Genomic DNA, 16,726 nt, shown 5'->3' with positions numbered 1-16,726 from the left:
TGGTACCAAGGGCCCTGATGCCAGGGAAAGTCTCTAAGGGCTGCAGCATGTCTTATGCCACCGTAGGAACCCCTCACTCAGCACATAGAAACTGCCTCACAGCTTGGGTGTGCTGGTGGGGAGAAAAAGACTAAGTCGACATGGCACTCCCCTTAGAGTGCCATGCCAACCTCACACTACCTTTGGCATAGGTATGTCGCCCCTCTAGCAGGCCTTACAGCCCTAAGGCAGGGTGCACTATACCACAGGTGAGGGCATATGTGCATGCGCACTATGCCCCTACAGTGTATAAGCAAAACCTTAGACATTGTAAGTGCAGGGTAGCCATAAGAGTATATGGTCTGGGAGTTTGTCAAACACGAACTCCACAGTTCCATAATGGCTACACTGAAAACTGGGAAGTTTAGTATCAGACTTTTCTGATGGATACAACTACCTGTGGATTCCTCACCTCATGAATACTCCCATGGCGCCAGCATTTGACGGAAATCTTCTTACTAGTCTCTGCACGTCGACGAGGACGTCACTCTAGCCCACGCGACGCCGTCTGACGTCATACAGGCAATAAGAAGTCCTCGCCGACGTGCCGATGACAGTTCCCTTTTTTCCGTGCATTCGAAACGGTTATCTTCGAGGGAGTTACTGTTACCTTCGTGGTTACAGTGTATTGTCTGCTGCGTAGTCTTCTCTGCGGTAACAATGTCTCAGAGGAAGTCGGGTTTCAAGCCCTGTCGAGAGTGTGGGGGCAAGATGTCAGTTACAGATCCTCACTCCGACTGTCTATGGTGTTTGAGCTCCGACCACGACGTCTCGACTTGCGATTCATGTCAACACATGAATCCGAAGGCCCTCAAAGAGCGCGAGGCCAAGTTATTCATGGCAAAGTCAAAGAAGAAGGAGAAACATCATAAGAAGTCTTCTTCGCCAAGGTCTCACCGGCGTCATCGAGACTCCCGGCGCCGTAGAGACTCACGACGTCACTCCAGCAAGGAGTCTCATTCGAGGTCACCTTCGGCTCGGCGTCGGAGGACTTGGGAGGTCAGCCCCACGGTCACGCCGCATCCATCGACGACGTTGCCCTCTCCGGCGTCACCGACTTCACCTGGTCAGGCGTCAGTGATTGAGGTGGTGCAGCCTCTTGTGTTTTCTCCGGCGTCGCAGACGTCGAGGCCGGCGTCGGGGTCGCCTTCGATCCAGGCACCCCAGTATCCGGCTTTTCCCACTCCTGGAGCCGATAGTACCGCGTTTCTTAATGCGATGTATACCATCTTTCAGCAGATGGCTCCAGGAGCTGCTCCGGCTGGTCCTTCGGGGCCCTTGGCCTTTTCGTTGGGTGATCCTGCGCCTCTTCGGCCGGCACCCTTTATGCCCTTTCTCCCTTTTGGGAATGTGGGCTCGGCGCCGGTGCCGGCGTCGGTGGCCGCTCCGGTGGCTTCGGATGTTTCGGCCCCGGAGGTTGCCCCTCCGTCGAAGTCAGGATTTTGCCCTGTGACTCCGGTTGGTCCATCGGCTCCAAGACCTCGTCCTCCGGCTCCTGCCTCGGCGCCGAAGCTGCCTGTGGCGCCGGACGCGGCGTCAGATGCTTCTGGAGATCGGCGCCGTTCTTCGACGTCGGCGGAGGCCATGTCGACTCCGCGTATCGAGGAGAGACTTCATTCGAGGAGGCGTGCTCTCCGTCTTTTAGAAGAGCAAGAGTACCAGCGAGTCCTAGAGGAGGGAGAGATTGAGGACTCTGGAGACGGACTGCATGGTCTGGATACAGCCAGTGGGCTGGACACTTCCCCTGAGTGGGACCTTTCATCTCCAGGGGAATATACGGAGGAGGCTGCTTCCTTTCATGCTGTGGTGAGGAAGGCAGCGAGCTTTTTGGACCTGCCTTTGCCGGTGGCAGAGGCAAAGCAGAATTTGCTGACAGAGGTATTGCATCCGGCCTCTGCTGCAGCTGAGCCTCTCTTGCCATTTAATGAGGCTTTGCTGGATCCGGTGTTGGAGGTGTGGAAGAAGCCGGTGTCTTCCTCGGCCGTTCATAGGGCTGTGGCCAGGAGGTATCGAGCTGCACCATCTGACCCTGGCTTTCTCTCTAGACACCCTACGCCGGAGAGCTTGGTGGTGCAAGCCTCCTGTTCCTCAAAGTCAGCGCCTGGTTCCTTCCCGACGGTGCCTGGAGACAGAGACTCCAAGAAACTGGATGCGCAGTCCAAGAAAATATTTTCGTCATGCAGTTTGGCGTTGAAGGCCACCAACGCCACGTGCATTCTGGGGAGGTACATCCATGCGCTGATGGATGATATTTCGTCTTCATTCACGGATCTTCCCCAGGGTCTTTTGGATGTGGTCTCGGACGCCCAGGCTGCCGCGACCCAGATTATCCAGTCTGGGCTGGACACGACCGACTCGGTGGCCAGGGCGATGGGCACGGCTGTGGTGGCAAGAAGACAGGCCTGGCTCCGAAACTCAGGGTTCTCTGCGGATGTGCAGTCGACCCTGCTGGACCTCCCGTTTGATGGGGACAGACTGTTTGGAGCCAAGGCAGATTCGGCCTTGGAACGATTTAAGGAGAGCAGAGCCACAGCCAAATCGTTAGGACTGCAAGCTCCTTCTTCCTCTGCCTCTTCTAGAATTTTCAGGAGGTTTCGGGGATTTGGGCGTGGCTCTTATTCCTCTTCCTTTCGGGGGAGGTTCCAGCAACCCGCCTCTTCCCTCCCCTATAGGTCATTTAGAGGGAGGGGGAGGGGTGGGGTCCGTACCAGAGGAGCCTCTCAACAGCACTCTGCCTCTTCCTCGTCCTCTGGAGGGGTGCAGCAGGGGAAGCAGCCTTAGGCTTCCACCGTTTCCCACTCACTCCTCTCCTGTAGGGGGAAGATTACAGCGTTTTCTCCACAAGTGGAGGTCTATCACAACGGACACTTGGGTTCTCGGCATTGTGGGAAAAGGCTACGCCCTTCCCTTTCGGGAGTTCCCGCCCCTCATCCCGCCCCGCCCATCTTATTGTTCAGAAGAACACCTCCTGTTGCTAGAACAGGAGGTTCAAGTCCTCCTTTCAAAGGGCGCGGTAGAGTTGGTCCCAGAGCAGGAAAAGGGTCGAGGTTGTTACTCAAGATACTTCCTGATTCCCAAAAAGGATGGTCAGTTGAGACCAATCCTGGATCTGAGGATCTTGAATTGGTTCCTCAAACAGGAAAAGTTCAAGATGCTGACCCTAGCACAGGTGCTTTTGGCGTTGAACAAGGAAGATTGGATGGTGTCTGTCGACTTGCAGGATGCTTACTTTCATATCCCGATACTCAAGTCGCACAGGAAGTATCTCCGGTTTGTGGTAGGGTCGCAGCACTATCAGTTTGCGGTCCTCCCGTTTGGTCTTACTTCAGCACCTCGAGTCTTCACAAAGGTGATGTCAGTGGTTGCGGCGGAGCTCAGAAGGAAGGGGATAGCAGTATTCCCTTACTTGGACGACTGGTTGATCAAAGCCAAGTCCCCGGAGCTTGTGTCGCATCATCTGCAGTCAACAACCCAGTTGTTGTTCGACCTGGGCTTTTCGGTGAACGTGCCCAAATCTCACCTGGAGCCCTCTCAGCGCCTCCTGTTCATAGGGGCAGTACTGGATACAACATTGAGTCGAGCCTTTCCTCCGCCTCAGCGGATTCAAGATATTCAGGAATTGGTTCCAATGTTTCGAAATGGAGCGGTAGTTCCAGTCCTCAAGGTCCTTCGTCTGCTCGGTCTGTTCGCCTCCTGCATTCTGTTGGTCACGCATGCTCGCTGGCACATGAGGGCTCTTCAGTGGTGCCTCCGAAGGCAGTGGTCTCAACACAAGGGAGATTTAGAAGGTACTGTCAAGATCTCCAGAGATGCTGCTGTGGAATTGAAGTGGTGGATTGCGGGCAACAATCTTTCACAGGGGAAGCCGTTCGCGCAGTCGCCACCAGTGGCCACGGTAATAACGGATGCCTCCACCCTAGGATGGGGAGCTCATCTGGGGGATCTGGAGATCAAAGGGCTTTGGTCTCCAGAGGAACAGGTGTTTCATATCAATCTGTTGGAGTTACGGGCTGTACGTTTGGCTCTCAAGGCCTTCCTCCCATCCCTTCGTGGTCAGTCGGTACAGGTCCTGACGGACAATACTACCACGATGTGGTACATAAACAAACAGGGAGGAGTAGGGTCGTACCTTCTCTGCAGAGAAGCTCTTCGGCTATGGTCCTGGGCAAAGGACCATCAGATTTGCTTGGTGGCAAATCATCTGGCCGGGGTCTTGAATGTACGTGCGGACAGTCTCAGTCGCCAATTCTCGGCAGACCACGAGTGGCGTCTCCATCCAGATCAAGTCTGTTTAATCTTCCAGATGTGGGGGTTTCCTCGGATAGATCTGTTTGCCACTCGGGAGAACGCGCATTGCCCGTTATTCTGCAGCCTCCAGTATCCGATGCAGGGAGCGTTGGGGGACGCGTTTCAGATAACCTGGTGCGACCAGTTGCTTTACGCGTTTCCCCCCATACCCTTGATTCCTCGAGTGTTGAGGAAAATTCGCCAAGACCGGGCCCAAGTCATCTTAATAGCTCCGGATTGGCCAAGGAGGGTATGGTACTCCGACCTTCTCCAACTCTCACTGTGCCCTCCGCTCCGTCTCCCTCTCAGGGCAGACCTCCTCTCGCAGTCGCAGGGGCAGGTTTTACACCCCAACCTCCAGAGTCTGCACCTACATGCTTGGAGATTGAACGGGGCAACCTGAGTTCCTTCTCTCTCCCGCCTGATGTAGTGGATGTTATCTTAGCGGCCAGGCGACACTCCACTAAATCTATCTACGCTAATAGGTGGTCTAAATTTGTTATGTGGTGTGGAGAGAGACAGATTGATCCCTTACATGCTCGTCTGTCACATGTTTTGTCTTTTGCACTGTCTCTAGCGCAGAAAGGTTGTGCAGTAGCTACCATTAAGGGTTATTTGTCGGCCTTGTCAGCCTTCATTTGTCTTCCAGACCAACCATCGTTATTTAAATCCCCTATTGTTCTCAGATTCTTGAAAGGTCTTCTGAATCAATATCCTCCAAAACCATTCGTTATGCCTCAATGGGATTTGTCCTTGGTCCTGACTTTCCTTATGGGGTCCCCTTTTGAGCCTATGCATTCTTGCCCCTTAAGGTATTTGGTTATTAAAACAGTATTCCTGGTAGCTATAACATCTGCAAGGAGAGTGAGTGAGTTGCAGGCCTTATCGGTTAAACCCCCTTATATAACGTTTTATGGGGATAAGGTGGTGTTGAGGACCAAGGCTGCTTTCCTTCCGAAGGTTGTTTCACCCTTCCATTTGGCTCAGACAATCACTTTGTCCACGTTTTATCCTCCGCCTCATCCTTCAAAGGAGGAAGAAAGACTACATCGCCTGGACCCAAAAAGGGCGTTGAGCTTCTATATCGACAGAATGAAGGATATCAGGCTGGAGGATCAGCTGTTTGTCGGATACGTGGGCAAGAGGAGAGGAAAGGCAGTCCACAAGAGAACACTCTCCAGGTGGGTTGTTCTTTGCATTAAAATCTGTTACTCTTTGGCAAAGAAGGATCCGCCTGAGGGCATTAGAGCTCACTCCACCAGAGCTAAGTCGGCCTCTTCGGCCTTGGCCAGGGGTGTTCCTGTGGTTGACATCTGCAAGGCCGCAACTTGGTCGTCCCTTCACACTTTTGTGAAACATTACTGTTTGGACTCTGAGGTCAGAAGGGACGGTCATTTTGCACGGTCAGTGCTGCAGGATTTCTTGGTTTGACCATTTAGGCACCCACCGCCGGGCGTGGTACTGCTTTGGGACTCTATTCATGAGGTGAGGAATCCACAGGTAGTTGTATCCATCAGAAGAACGAGTTACTTACCTTCGGTAACGACTTTTCTGGTGGATACATTAGCTACCTGTGGATTCCTCACGGTCCCACCCGCCTCCCCGTTGCCTTTTTGGTCTCTCCAAGCAATCCTTGAGTGTGCTCCTTTTGGTCTTCAAAGTTGCAATACATTTTGCATGTATGATATTTGTATATATGTGTATATGTATATATAAATCTATATATATATTGGGTATATACATGATTCGTATGTATAAATATATTTATTTGTTTAAAAAAAAAAAAAAAAAAAAAAAAAAAGGTTATATTAAATCTACAGCTATTTTATTGCAATGTTGTGTGATTTACAATATTAAGAGATGTTGCTTTGCTCTTTCATTGCATTGGGTTATTATTATTATTCTCATGCACGTAAAAAATGTTGGTACTGTCATCGGCACGTCGGCGAGGACTTCTTATTGCCTGTATGACGTCAGACGGCGTCGCGTGGGCTAGAGTGACGTCCTCGTCGACGTGCAGAGACTAGTAAGAAGATTTCCGTCAAATGCTGGCGCCATGGGAGTATTCATGAGGTGAGGAATCCACAGGTAGCTAATGTATCCACCAGAAAAGTCGTTACCGAAGGTAAGTAACTCGTTCCTCAGCACCATAAATGCACACTGATTCCAGTGTGCAATTTATTATAACAAACACCCAGAGGGCATCTTAGAGATGCCTCCTGAATACCTACCCGACATCTAGTGTAGGCTGACCAGTTTCTGCCAGCCTGCCACACACCAGACATGTTGCTGGCCACATGGGGAGAGTGCCTTTGTCACTCTGTGGCCAGGAACAAAAGCCTGTACTGGGTGGAGGTGCTTCTCACCTCCCCCTGCAGGAACTGTAACACTTGGCAGTGAGCCTCAAAGGCTCACCCCTTTTGTTACAGCGCCCCAGGGCATCCCAGCTAGTGGAGATGCCCGCCCCTTCGGCCACTGCCCCCACTTTTGGCGGCAAGGCTGGAGGAGATAATGAGAAAAACAAGGAGGAGTCACCCACCAGTCAGGACAGCCCCTAAGGTGTCCTGAGCTGAGGTGACCCCTGCCTTGAGAAATCCTCCATCTTGAGTTTGGAGGATTCCCCCAATAGGCTACTGCCCTCCCAGACCTAAACACACCCCTAAATTCAGTATTTAGGGGCTCCCCAGATCCCAGGAAATCAGATTCCTGCAGCCTGAAGAAAGAAGAAGGACTGCTGACCTACAGGCCTGCAGAGAAGGAGGAAGACAACTGCTTTGGCCCCAGCCCTACCGGCCTGTCTCCAACTTCGAAAACCTGCTCCAGCGACACACCCGACAGGGACCAGCGACCTCTAAAGCCTCAGAGGACTGCCCTGGACTACAGAACCAAGAAACTCCAGTGAACAGCGGCCCTGTTCAAAACCAGCTACTTCTTTGCAACAAAGAAACAACTTCCAAAGATTTCATGTTTCCCGCCGGAAGCGTGAGACTCTACACTCTGCACCCGATGCCCCCGGCTCGACCTGCAGAAAACCAACACCACAGGGAGGACTCTCAAGCAACTGCGAGCCCGTGAGTAACCAGAGACGATCCCCCTGAGCCCCCACAGCGACGCCTGCAGAGAGAATCCAGAGGCTCCCCCTGACCGCGACTGCCTGTAACAAGGGACCCGACGCCTGGAACCAACACTGCACCCGCAGCCCCCAGGACCTGAAGGAACCGACCTTCGACGCAGGAGTGACCCCCAGGCGACCCTCTGCCTATCCCAGGTGGTGGCTGTCCCGAGAAGCCCCCCCTGTGCCTGCCTGCACTGCTAGAGTGACTCCCGGGTCCCTCCATTGTTTCCTACCTGAAACCAGACGCCTGCTTTGCACACTGCTTTGCACCGCTGGGGGTGTGTTTTGTGTGCCTACTTGTGTGTCCCCCAGTGCTCTACAAAACCTCCCTGGTCTGTCCCCCGAGGACGCAGGTACTTACCTGCTGGCAGACTGGAACCGGAGTACCCCTGTTCTCCATAGGCGCCTGTGTGTTTTGGGCACCTCTTTGACCTCTGCACCTGACCGGCCCTGAGCTGCTGGTGTGGTAACTTTGGGGTTGCCTTGAACCCCCAACGGTGGGCTGCCTATGCCCCAGGACTGAGGCTTATAAGTGTTTTACTTACCTCCTAATCTACCCTTTACTTACCTCCCCCAGGAACTGTTGATTTTTGCACTGTGTCCACTTAGAAAATAGCTAATTGCCATTTTTTCAAAGACTGTACATGATATTGTTTTCATTCATAGTTCCTAAAGTATCTAAGTGAAGTACCTTACATTTAAAGTGTTTAATGTAAATCTTGAACCTGTGGTTCTTAGAATAAACTAAGAAAAGATAATTTTCAATATAAAAACCTATAAGCCTGGAGTAAGTCTTTGAGTGTGTGTTCCTCATTTATTGCCTTTGTGTGTACAACAAATGCTTAACACTACCCTCTGATAAGCCTACTACTCGACCACACTACCACAAAATAGAGCATTAGAATTATCTACTTTTTCCACTATCTTACCTCTAAGGGGAACCCTTGGACTCTTTGCACGCTATTTCTTAGTATGAAATAGTATATACTTTCCTACAATTATGCATAAAGATTCTACCTACAATTTGTTTGTTTGAGTATCTTGTTCACCATATTGGGGCAGCAGTGGAGGTATTTGATAAACGTGACCCAAACAAGATTTAAAATGTATTAACTCAATATTTGCAAGTGATGATAAAACAGAATAAGTATAGTGAATTTGTCAGTAGTTGCTTGTGATCAACTTGTTTTTAATTTTTATGAGGCCGTAGTAGCGGTCTCCAGTGTGTTTGTTATTTTATAGGGAAATCCTTTCTATTGTATCTCATTACAAAGATTTTTATTAACAATTTGTAGAGCACACAATTGAGCAGAAGAGTACTGATGCTATGATCTCCAGTAGTGAGTTCATGTAAACTTAAGATTAAGAGACAGACAAGGTAGGTTTTAAAGGCTTTACGAGAATAGACACTATCATTGACATTTCAGAGATGTTTAGGCAAAGAATTTAAGTGTCTGAAAGCCAGAACTGGAAAAAGCCTGACTGCCCAAGCATGTGGCAAAATGGACGAAGGTTTAACAACCTGACACAGGAGGAGCAAAATGCAAGCAAAATACCTTAATGTGTTAATGTAGACTAAAGATACCCAAGACCAGTGAACAGCTCAATTCACAATGATTTGAGTTAATTTAACATACAGTTTTAGGGTTCCCTTAAGAAAGTAATAAAGAACTTTACTTAGGGCTTGATTTATATCTTGGTGTAAAGGATACTCTGTCACAACTGTGACTGAGTAACTTTCCTACAAACATATTGATCCGCCTGCCAAATTTAAAAGCGGACAAACCCTAGTTTGACGACAGTGGAGACTTCTGGGAGTAAGGAACATGAGAGTATTGTCTGCACATCTGCCTGCCCAAATTAGATGGACAGACGTATAGCCATTTTTAAAATTACTTTTTTTTACTGCCTGCAGCTGACAGGAAAACCACGGCAGTAAGGGGCAGTAAAAACTTCAGAATGCCATTGTCACCATAGGAGGAAACTCTTGTGGCAAGGGGGGCTTTGTGTTTATTTTTTTTCTACAACAAAATCCTGCTTTGGGTTTTTGTTTTTGAATATTAAAACAAATGTATCTTTGCAGTACCTTGACTTGGCTACCATACTGATCAAAAAATGAAGGTATACTATAAATGAAGTGCAATTATTTTAATGATAATGGCTAACAGATTAGTCATGAGTACTATTCTAATACATGGGCTTTGGAAACATTCTTTAAAAAACAAGTGCAAGTGTTCTTATCACAGTGCGTTTGGATGTCAGAATGCATTTCTATTAAGAAGATCAAGGCACCTGCAACGATTCCAGTGCCATCACAATAAAAGCTAGACTGCATTTAGTGCAGATAGATAGAGATGAGCTCTTCCATTCTTATGATCCTGCAGCATGTGCAGCATTCAGTTGTCTGTTAGCTCCTACCTTACATCAATAGGCGGCAGAGATGTTTGGGGCTGAGAGTGAAAGCAGCCTCTGAGTATCAGTGACAGATGCGTTAGGCTAAGGTGTGGTCTGATATGGAAAGAGCCAAGGCATAGCTGCTTTAACCCCTACATTTTGTCTGTAACTTTATATGTCATTCCACTTGTCTGGAGAGAGATGTTTGGTGTCAGGCAGGATCATGTGATGAAGAATTTAAGATTAGATCACTTGAGACTCTGGAACAGGAGTTCATTTAAGTTTTTCTGTTTGTCAAACGAATGAATGTTCAGCCTGCAGGGAAATATGTAACATAATTAGTATCACAGGGACGGTCTGGTGCCATAGGTGGTGAGAAAGGAAGATAAACTGCTCCCTGGATTTTAGAAAGTCGAATGTTTGCGTGATATAATAACCCCAAAGACGCAAAGTATTGTGGTACTTGTAATACTTAGCACAAATATATAGTGCCTTTGGTGTAATCCTGCACCCTTTCTCAACTATGTAGTGATTGCTTTTTAACAACGGTCCTAGACCACTCATGTTAAGGGAAAATTTGCCTGTGTGTGTGTATACACACTAGGATGTTGGAAGGCAGTTTGAGAGTTCCTGGTGTCGCTACAGATGTTTTTTGCGATTAGCAATACGCTTATAAATTATAGTCCATCTCATGTATAATATAGAAATACTGACTGATAGCTCCGTATCTTATAGTTCTTTACTTAATCTTAACACATTTTCTCTTGTGTTTTTAGACATGCAATAGTGGCATGACGTACCTAACAGCAGATTGGTCTTAGCTAAAAATGCTAAGTTTACATAATCATGTTATGTTGTAAATAATCCCCCATGATGATTCACCTTTCTCTGAAGCCATTCTTTTTGTACTTAAATGAGATCAGAGTAAGTTCATTGTAAATGCTGGTTTGAAAAGGTAACAATATGGATTTAAATGTATTTTTATTCACATTTTGTTTCAAACAATGATCTAACCTCCTCCTCCCCCTTAACCCTGACCTCCCTCTCCCCTTTCCCCCAACTCGCCCATTTCTCCTACGGCACTCTCTTCTACCCTTAATTGTTCATGGAGGCTGTCAAAGAGTTTTACTTTTCAGTTCTTTTGTAATGTTTAATGCATGGTATCATAGTATATGTCTAGCCTTGAGTCATGTAATATATATAATGAGTCTCTTGGGACATGGCAATTCCTTAAAGTCTCTTCCAAAGTAAAGGGTATATTTTATAAATGCTGGTGCTGTACATGTAGTAAGAAGTTTAGTAGATTTTTCAGAATTCATCAGCACATTGCTTTTGAAACTTTCTGTTCAGCCCATTAAGCAAATAGAAATGTTATTAATTGATTTACAACTTAATGTCTTGATTTCAGGCACTAGAAGATGACTTTGTGACTTCAGGGAAACAGAATCAGTGGCATAACAGACCGATTTCCGATTGGTCAGCTCAGCAGGTATGCCACTGGCTAATAGGAATGAACATGGAGCAGTATATTGCAGAGTTTACAGCCAAGAATATTGATGGACAACAACTGATGCTGCTGGATAGCGACAAACTGAAGGTCTGTACATTTCAGAAAAGATTGACACAGCTTTAAATGTGTAACATATTGCTTCATCATTGCTAAGCTCGTTCAGTTTCAGACTATAAGGTCTGCTCCTGAAGGATAAAGTGACTAAAATTATCAGTGGGGTGAACCAATTTGAACTCCTGTGCATGATGCTGTAATGTTCTCCTGCTTAATCATCCATAGCCTTGCTTAAAATCGAACATTTGTAGCAATTTGTTGCTGGCAAACCAGTAGCTACTATATAGATCGGTTGCATCGACAGTGGCCTTGCAACACCATGCCTGGCTGAGGACATCTGCCTTTTCAGGGGATGTCCAGCAATCTCTAATGTTCATGTCCTTTGATGGCACCCGTCTCTTCGGAGACAAAGCAGACTCAGCGCTCGAGTGCTCTAAGGACTCCCGAGCTACGGCTCGGTCCCTCCGCCTCGTAGCTTCTCCTCACTCCCCACAGTCCACTTTCCGCCCTTTTCATGGCTATGGAAGGGGCACCCGGCAGCGTCCATTTCCACCCGGCTACTGACCTGCGCATGCTTCACAGTCTCTGCGCGACAGCGGATGCAGGATCCAATGTGCTTGTGGATCAGGGAGCCAGCAGTCCACCCTCCCCCCATTCCACCACTTCCAAGCCTTCCTAGCCCATGGGAACATTCTGGACCGGTTGGCGGCAGGTTCTACCATCCATCACCTGCCCTACTGGGATCCATCACCACGGACAGGTGGGTGTTGCAAATTGTTCAAAGGAGCTACTCCCTCCCCTTTGAGATTTCCCCTTCGGCCATGCCACCATTGTAAGGAAATGCCTCCTTGGCATGGTTACCCCCTAACTTTTTGCCTTTTCTGATGCTAAGTTATGATTTGAAAGTGTGCTGGGACCCTGCTAACCAGGCCCCAGCACCAGTGTTTTTTCCCTAAACTGTACCTTTGTCTCCACAATTAGCACAACACTGGCACTCAGGTAAGTCCCTTGTAACTGGTACCCCTGGTACCAAGGGCTCTGATGCCAGGGAAGGTCTCTAAGGGCTGCAGCATGTCTTATGCCACCCTAGGGACCCCTCACTCAGCACACGCACACTGCTTCACATCTTGTGTGTGTGCTGGTGGGGAGAAAATGACTAAGTCGACATGGCACTCCCCCCAGAGTGCCATGCCAACCTCACACTGTAAGTCACCCCTCTAGCAGGCCTTACAGCCCCTAAGGCAGGGTGCACTATACCACAGGTGAGGGCATATGTGCATGAGCACTATGCCCCTACAGTGTCTAAGCAAAACCTTAGACATTGTAAGTGCAGGGTAGCCATAAGAGTATATGGTCTGGGAGTTTGTCGAACACAAACTTCACAATTCCATAATGGCTATACTGAAAACTGGGAAGTTTGGTATCAAACTTCTCAGCACAATAAATGCACACTGATGCCAGAGTGCAATTTATTGTAACGTACACCCAGAGGGCATCTTAGAGATGCCCCCTGAATACCTACCTGACTTCCTTTGTAGGCTGACCAGTTTCTGCCAGCCTGCCACATACCAAACATGGACACATGGGGAGAGTGCCCTTGTCACTCTGTGGCCAGGAACAAAGCCTGTACTGGGTGAAGGTGCTTCTCACCTCCTCCTGCAGGAACTGTAACACCTGGCGGTGAGCCTCAAAGGCTCACCCCTTTTGCTACAGTGCTGCTGGGGCATCCTAGCTAGTGGAGATGCCCGCCCCTCCGGCCACTGCCCCCCACATTTGGTGGCAAGGCTGGAGAAGATAATGAGGAGGAGTCACCCACCAGCCAGGACAGCCCCTAAGGTGTCCTGAGCTGAGGTGACCCCTGCCTTGAGAAATCCTCCATCTTGAGTTTGGAGGATTCCCCCAATAGGATTAGGGATGTGTGCCCCCCTCCCCACAGGGAGGAGGCACAAAGAGGGTGTAGCCACCCTCAAGGTCAATAGCCATTGGCTACTGCCCTCCCAGACATAAACACACCCCTAAATTCAGTATTTAGGGGCTCCCCAGATCCCAGGAGATCAGATTCCTGCAACCTGAAGAAAGAAGGACTGCTGACCTACAAGCCTGCAGAGAAGGAGGAAGACGACAACTGCTTTGGCCCCAGCCCTACCAGCCTGTTTTAAACTTCAAAAACCTGCTCAAGCGACGCATCCGACAGGGACCAGCGACCTCTGAAGCCTCAGAGGACTGCCCTGGACTACAGGACCAAGAAACTCCAGTGAACAGCGGCCCTGTTCAAAACCAGCTGCTTCTTTGCAACAAAGAAGCAAATTCCAAAGACTTCACGTTTCCTGCCGGAAGTGTGAGCCTCTACACTCTGCACCCAACGCCCCCGGCTCGACCTGCAGATAACCAACACCTCAGGGAGGACTCCCCGGCGACTGCGAGCACGTGAGTAACCAGAGACGCCCCCCCGAACTCCCACAGCGACGTCTGCAGAGAGAATCCAGAGGCTCCCCCTGACTGCGACTGCCTGTAACAAGGGACCCAACGCCTGGAACCAACACTGCACCCGCAGCCCCCAGGACCTGAAGGAACCGAACTTCGACACAGGAGTGCCCCCCCCAGGCGACCCTCTGGGTAGCCCAGGTGGTGGCTGTCCCGAGAAGCCCCCCCTGTGCCTGCACTGCTAGAGTGACCCCCGGGTCCCTCCATTGTTTCCTACCTGAAACCCGACGCCTGCTATGCACACTGCACCCGGCCGCCCCTGTGCCGCTGAGGGTAAGTTTTGTGAGCCTACTTGTGTCCCCCCGCCAGTGCTCTACAAAACCCCCCTGGTCTGCCCCCCTAGGACGCAGGTACTTACCTCCTGGCAGACTGGAACCGGAGCACCACTGTTCTCCATAGGCGCTTTTGTGTTTTGAGCACCTCTTTGACCTCTGCACCTGACCGCCCCTGAGCTGCTGGTGTGGTAACTTTGGGGTTGCCTTGAACCCCCAACGGTGGGCTGCCTATGCCCCAGGACTGAGACCTGTAAGTGTTTTACTTACCTCCTAATCTAACCTTTACTTACCTCCCCCAGGAACTGTTGATTTTTTCACTGTGTCCACTTTGAAAATAGCTTATTGCCATTTTTACAAAGTCTGTACATGATACTGTTTTTATTCAAAGTTCCTAAAGTATCTAAGTGAAGTACCTTACATTTAAAGTATTAACTGTAAATCTTGAACCTGTGGTTCTTAAACTAAGAAAATATATTTTTCAATATAAAACCTATTGGCCTGGAGTAAGTCTTTGAGTGTGTGTTCCTCATTTATTGCCTGTGTGTGTACAACAAATGCTAAACACTATCCTCTGATAAGCCTACTGCTCGACCACACTACCACAAAATAGAGCATTAGAATTATCTACTTTTGCCACTATCTTACCTCTAAGGGGAACCCTTGGACTCTGTGCACACTATTTCTTACTTTGAAATAGTATATACAGAGGCAACTTCCTACACCCATCATAAGATAATGTGTTGGAGGATCATTTGGAACTTCTCCATCAGGAAGTCATAGCTCTCTTGGCCAAGGGGAGCCTTAGAGAGGGTCCCTGTGCCAGAAGTAGGTGGTGGTTGTTATTCCCACTACTTTCTAGGACCCAAAAAGGACAAGGGCCTTCACCCTATATCTTTGATTTTCGGTCTCTCAATCTGTTCCTCGAAGGAGAAGTTCAAAATGGTAACTCTAGCTCAGGTCCTGTCTACCCTGGAGACTGGATGGTAGGATTGGACTTGCAGGATGCCTATTTTCACATTCCCGTTCTGCAGGCCCACAGACGAAACTTGCGATAACCACTTTCAGTTCACCATGCTCCTCCTTCAGCCTTCCCAGCACTCCTCAGATGTTCACGAAGGTGATGGTAGTGGTTGCAGCTTATCTGCGCAGGTTAGGGGTATCAGTCTTCCCCTCCCTCGATGACTGGCTGTTGAAGGCAAACTCGCCCCAGACTGTCGTCTCCCACCTCCAGACTACAGCAAACCTCCTGCATTCACTGGGGTTCACTATAAACATGCCAAAGTCACACCTGACTCCCTCTCAGACGCTCCCCTTCATCGAAGCATTTCTGGATACAGTGCAGTTTCTGGCTTGTCCTTCCAAAAAGCGAGCCCAGGATATTCAGGCTATGATTCCGATGTTTCAGCCTCTATCCTGGATTTCGGTGAGAATGACTCTGAGGCTGCTGAGCCTCATGGCCTCCTGCATCCCGCTGGTCGAACATGCCAGATGGCATAAGTAGGCTCTGCAGTAGGACCTGATCTTCCAGGGGCCGCACCATCAGAGGAACCTCTCCGACATGGTTTAGATATCGGCGGGGACTGAACTAGATCTGCAGTGGTGGCTGTCGAATCCAGATTGGGTCAACGGCTGATCTCTCTCCCTTCACCAACCAGATCTCACAGTAGTGACAGATGAGTCACTCCTGGATGAGGCGGCCACATGGAAGAGGTGGAGATCAGAGGCCTCTGGTCTCCGACGGAGTCTGGGCTCCACGTCAGCCTTTTGGAGCTCCGGGCAATCAGACTTGCATTGAATGCATTCCTTTCCTCTCTCAAACGGAAAGTAGTGCAGGTGTTCACCAACAACACCACCGCTATGTGGTATTGCAATAAGCAGGGGGGAGTGGGGACATGGACCCTCTGTCAAGATGCTCTTCGCCTTTGGGCATGGATGGAATGCCAGAGCAGACAAACTCATCCGTCGACGAATGTTGTCTCCATCCGGAGGCGGCGCAAGTTCTCTTTCAGCAGTCTGGAGAGCCTTGGTTAGATCTGTTTGCCACTGCAGAGAACGCGCAGTGTCAGCTATTTTGACAAGGCAGCACACGCTCTGCAACGCTTTTCGCCTCAGGCCTCCTTTATGCCTTCCCGCAAATACCACTTCTGCCCAGAGTTCTGAATAAGATCAGGCACGACGGGCCCAAATAATCTTGGTGGCTCCAGACTAGGCACGAAGAGTCTGGTGTCCCGAGCTATTGGGTATGGCCATCGATCCTCCGATCCGGCTGCCCCTTCGGGAAGATCTTCTGTCACTGCAGCAGGGGACGGTCCTTCCCCCGAACCTGTCCAGTCTCCGCCTCTTTATGTGGAGATTGAGCGTTGGAAGTTGACAGCTTTTGACCTTCCAAGTCTGTGATGTATCTTGGCAGCCAGGCATCCCTCCACCAAAACGGTATACGCCTGTCATTGGAACAAATTTGTGGCATGGTGTATGGACAAATCTGTTGATCTCCTTTCTGCTCCTCTTTGAGGTTCTCCTCTTCATTCTCTCTCTTGCCCAGCAGGGCTCTGCTCTGGGCACCCTCAA

General features: G+C 49.4%; 1 protein-coding gene across 4 annotated transcripts in view; it reads left to right on the top strand.

The window, feature by feature from the left end:
• The window catches only part of LOC138285437 (neurabin-2-like), a 464,888-nt gene that overhangs the window by 380,353 nt on the left and 67,809 nt on the right, over positions 1-16,726 (top strand). For all 4 annotated transcript variants that reach the window (XM_069225350.1, XM_069225348.1, XM_069225349.1 and 1 more), the window contains one exon: positions 11,244-11,432. In XM_069225350.1, coding sequence (XP_069081451.1) covers positions 11,244-11,432 — 189 coding nt within the window. The remainder of the gene's footprint in view (positions 1-11,243; positions 11,433-16,726) is intronic.

The sequence above is a fragment of the Pleurodeles waltl genome, chromosome 3_1, assembly GCF_031143425.1.
Source record: "Pleurodeles waltl isolate 20211129_DDA chromosome 3_1, aPleWal1.hap1.20221129, whole genome shotgun sequence".
NCBI lineage: Eukaryota > Metazoa > Chordata > Amphibia > Caudata > Salamandridae > Pleurodeles > Pleurodeles waltl.
The sequence above is the reverse complement of the archived record's forward strand: the minus strand, read 5'-3'. Positions and strand labels throughout refer to the sequence as shown.